The following is a 3857-nucleotide window of genomic DNA, read 5'->3' as shown; positions in this document are numbered from 1 at the left end:
AATCCGCCTGCCTCTGCCTCCCAAGTGCTGGGATTAAAGGCGTGCACCACCACCGCCCGGTGCGAGCGTTCTTAAGTACTGAATCACCTCTCCATCCCCATATCTTTTTGTTTGTTTGTTTGTTTGTGTATGTGTATTTGTGAGTGTGTGCCTTTTATGCACACATTTCAGTAGAGACCAGAGCTTCTGGGACTAGAGTTTCAGGGATGCTCAGAACCGGCGTCCTCTGGAAGAGGAGTGCATGCTTAACCAGGAGCCACCTATGTCTCCAGCTCCAGCTTTGTGTTTTTAAAGTTTTGCCAAACTTCTGGGAAATCGTATCATGCAGCCAAAGGAGAGCTCTAGACACATAAGCATTTTTAAGATGTTCTTCTAAGATATGAGAATTATACTTTAAAATTTTGCTAGTAGTATTTTTTCCGTATTTGTTAATAATTTTTTCTTTATTGGGAATATAAATACACATGAACTATCCTATGACCAAACGTGCTGAAATCATAGGTTCCATGCCGATGAGAATTTTATTGCAGTTGGTCACTGGAATTTTACTCAGTGATCTGCTGTGGAAGAAATTATTTCAAAACAAGCCCCAGGAGGTTTGGCCACCGTTCAGAAGTTCTCTTCCTCATTCGTACTTTCAGCATGTCACATGCTCAGGCAGGCCGGGACTGGGAGTCTCCTACACGGCAGAGTACCGCAAACCCACCCTGGGATCCCCGGCCCCTTACGCGGTTGCCAGATCGGACCAGGAATCACGGTGGGCGCCTGAAGCAGCAGGTGTGGAATGTGGTATCCTTGCCTCTGCCGATTGACTGCCTCGCCTGTGACGCAAGCGGTGCTGCAACCTATCGTACTTCAAAGCAGCAATAGGTCAAGGGTCAGCAGACAAGGGTGGGTCGGCACCTGGCATGGATCCAAGAAATGAGCACGTGTCCGGGTCAGCACTGCGCTGGCGCTGCAAACTCCTTTCGCCCCTTCTCTGCTGGGTCCCCTTCAGTTCAGGGTCAAGGAAGTCCGATCAGGGTAGTCAGCTGTCATTCGCACAGGCTCCATCCTGGAAACCGGATGCTAGTTCAGGATTCTGAAGCCCGTACTTCTGATGTACATTATAAACCATGAATACTGTAGGGAAGGATGTATGCGCAGTGGTCGTGGTGGAAATTACATGACTCTAATTTTCGATTTATGTTTGAATATGTTAAAAAAAAAAACCCTGGTGGGTGGGATATCTCAGCTGTTAGTGTTTGCCTCCTAAGTGTGGGTGTGGTGGGTGTGTTTGTAATCCCAGCATTAAAGAGGACAAGTGGATTTCTAGGGCTTGATGGCCAGCCAGTCTAGCTTACTAAGCAAGTTTCAGATCAGTTAGAGACTATATCTCTGCTACCTGAGGAATGGTGCTACTGACTGTCCTCTGACACACACACGCACACGCACATGCATGTACACACATAGGCACACACTCGTACACACACACACATGCATGTACACACACAGACACACACGCGCACACACGTGCACGCACACGCACACACATGCATGTACACACAGACACTCATACACATGCACGTACACACTCGCACGCACACACATGTACACACACATGCATGTACACACACATGCACACACACACACAACTTTGCATCCCATATAAACATGCATCTGAACACACGAACATGCACACACATATACATGCGTATCCAAAAATGCGTATAAATCCACAATAGACACTCAGTGGGAAAATTATGCCATGTGTCCTATGTCCTTATAAGGCAGATGTATAACCATGATATGCGTGTCTGTTTGTTTTGTAGGAAGTGATCAAGTTCACTCCTGGATACTAGTTACAAGCCACGTCCTTAGTGCCGCCTGGAGAATAGCAAGGGCCTCTGTGATGACGGCGCTCTCTCTTCTGTCAGCTACCCTCAGCTACTTCAGAAGCCTGTATTTATACTTAGGGCATCAGCTGAAATGGTGGGTCACCCTGTTGTCTTCCTTTTCAAAGGCAACCCTTGTGGTACAGAAAGTTTTCGTCTAATTGTTTCCTTTGTCTTTCAGGTGGGTCGGCTATCTACAGAGAAAGTTCAAAAGTAAATACTTAGTACATGTTTTCTTACTTTTAAGGGCAGAGAAGGGTCCAGAAGGGAGGGGGATGGGAAAAAAATGACTGCCTTTTAATTTTATTTTACCCAGGAAACCTCAGCGTGGAGGCAGAAGTAGATTTACTCAGTTATTGTGCAAGAGAGTGGAAGGGAGAGACCCCGCGTGCCAGACTGATGAGGAAGGTGGGTGTGCTTAGGGAAGGCAGACCGGGTCGGTCAGAAGCAGGCTACATTCAGTTCTGCTTTCTCAAGCCCAAAGGTCAACCCGTACCAAACAGGGTGTAAGTTAAAACTGCAGCTAAACCAGAAGCCGAGTAACTGTTGGATGTTAGGGCTTGATCTAGTTTGCTTTTCTCTTGATGTGATAAAAAATAGCCCAACTAAAAGCACCTCTGGAGAAGAGAGGGTTAAATTGGCTTACACTTCCAGGTCACAGCCTATCACTGAGGGAAGTCAGGGCAGGGTCTGAAGCAGAAACCATGGACGAACACTACTTACTGGCTTTGCTCCCAGGATCTGGCCCAAGCTTACCTGCCTAGGGATGGTGGCGCCCACAGTGGGCTAAGCCCTTCCATGTCAATCCTTCATAAATACCATCTCACAGACAATGCCACAAGACAGGCTAATGTGGTCAGTCCCTCAAGTGATGTCTCCTTTCCCAGGACTCTAGGCTGTTGAATCAAACTGAGAGGTGAACACGATAGGACAGACCTCAACCTGGACTTTGTTCTGCTGGGGGTAGAAGTCAGTCAGGCCTGTAAACTGAGAAAACATGAGTACTGCAGGGTATTTAGATCTCTGACTTGTTAAACTTCCGCATGTACTGTGGAGACCCTTCACTGGAGGTGTCAGACACCCTGGCATAAGGATTTGAGGGGTTTTAGAATGTTCTATTGGACCAATCTTGAGAAATATCCCGAACAGTGCTGCCCACTCCTGTCTCAGGCAAAAAGAAGGAGGGGGGTCCAAAGTACTCTCTGGTGTGGTCTGCAAAGTTTGTGACTTTTTTGCTGTGCTTAAGTTGCATTCATCCTCAGTCCCAAATAACCTGTCCTGGTCTTCTAAGATGAGTCCATCTAAAACAGCGAGAGGCAGACTCCATACACAGCAGCGGCACTGTAGAATTACATACCTACAGCCATTGGGGTGGCTCAGAGAGTAAAGAAAGCACCCGCTGTACAGGCCTAGTGACCTAAGTTCAAGAGAATTATTCTCTGACTTCCGGATATGGGCTGGCTTGTGTGACCTGCACACAAACATACACACACACACACACACACACACACACACCAGTGATGATGATGGTGGTGGTAGATGATGATGATGATGATGATGATGATGATGATAGTAATGAAACTTAATAAAATAAGGATCTGGAGTCATGACTCAGCAGTTATCTGGAGACATGACTCAGCAGTATTTGCAATTCATCATAGGACCTGAGGTCAGTTAAGAGGCTCAAAACTGACGACTGCCTGTAATTCCAGCTTCAGGGTATCCAGTACCATTTTCAAACATCTGTGGGTACCTACATGCATGTGAAAACCTTCCTTCTATACACACACACACANACACACACACACACACACACACACACACACGTCATTTAAAAATAAATCTTGAAAAAAAATTAAAACAAAAAGCTTTCTTAAAAATAAAATTACATAGCCAGGCGTGGTGGCGCACGCCTTTAATCCTAGCACTTGGGAGGCAGAGGCAGGCGGATTTCTGAGTTTGAGGCCAGCCTGGTCTACAGAG

General features: G+C 46.5%; 1 protein-coding gene across 4 annotated transcripts in view; it reads left to right on the top strand.

Annotated features, from left to right (window-relative positions):
* Otulinl (OTU deubiquitinase with linear linkage specificity like) overlaps nucleotides 1-3857 on the top strand; it is a 27637-nt gene that overhangs the window by 15322 nt on the left and 8458 nt on the right. For all 4 annotated transcript variants that reach the window (XM_021208572.1, XM_021208575.2, XM_021208573.1 and 1 more), the window contains exons 2-4: nucleotides 1812-1971; nucleotides 2056-2087; nucleotides 2191-2282. In XM_021208572.1, coding sequence (XP_021064231.1) covers nucleotides 1812-1971; nucleotides 2056-2087; nucleotides 2191-2282 — 284 coding nt within the window. The remainder of the gene's footprint in view (nucleotides 1-1811; nucleotides 1972-2055; nucleotides 2088-2190; nucleotides 2283-3857) is intronic.

This window comes from Mus pahari, chromosome 11 (genome assembly GCF_900095145.1).
Source record: "Mus pahari chromosome 11, PAHARI_EIJ_v1.1, whole genome shotgun sequence".
NCBI classification, from domain to species: domain Eukaryota; kingdom Metazoa; phylum Chordata; class Mammalia; order Rodentia; family Muridae; genus Mus; species Mus pahari.
This window is presented reverse-complemented; position numbering and strand designations above follow the sequence as displayed.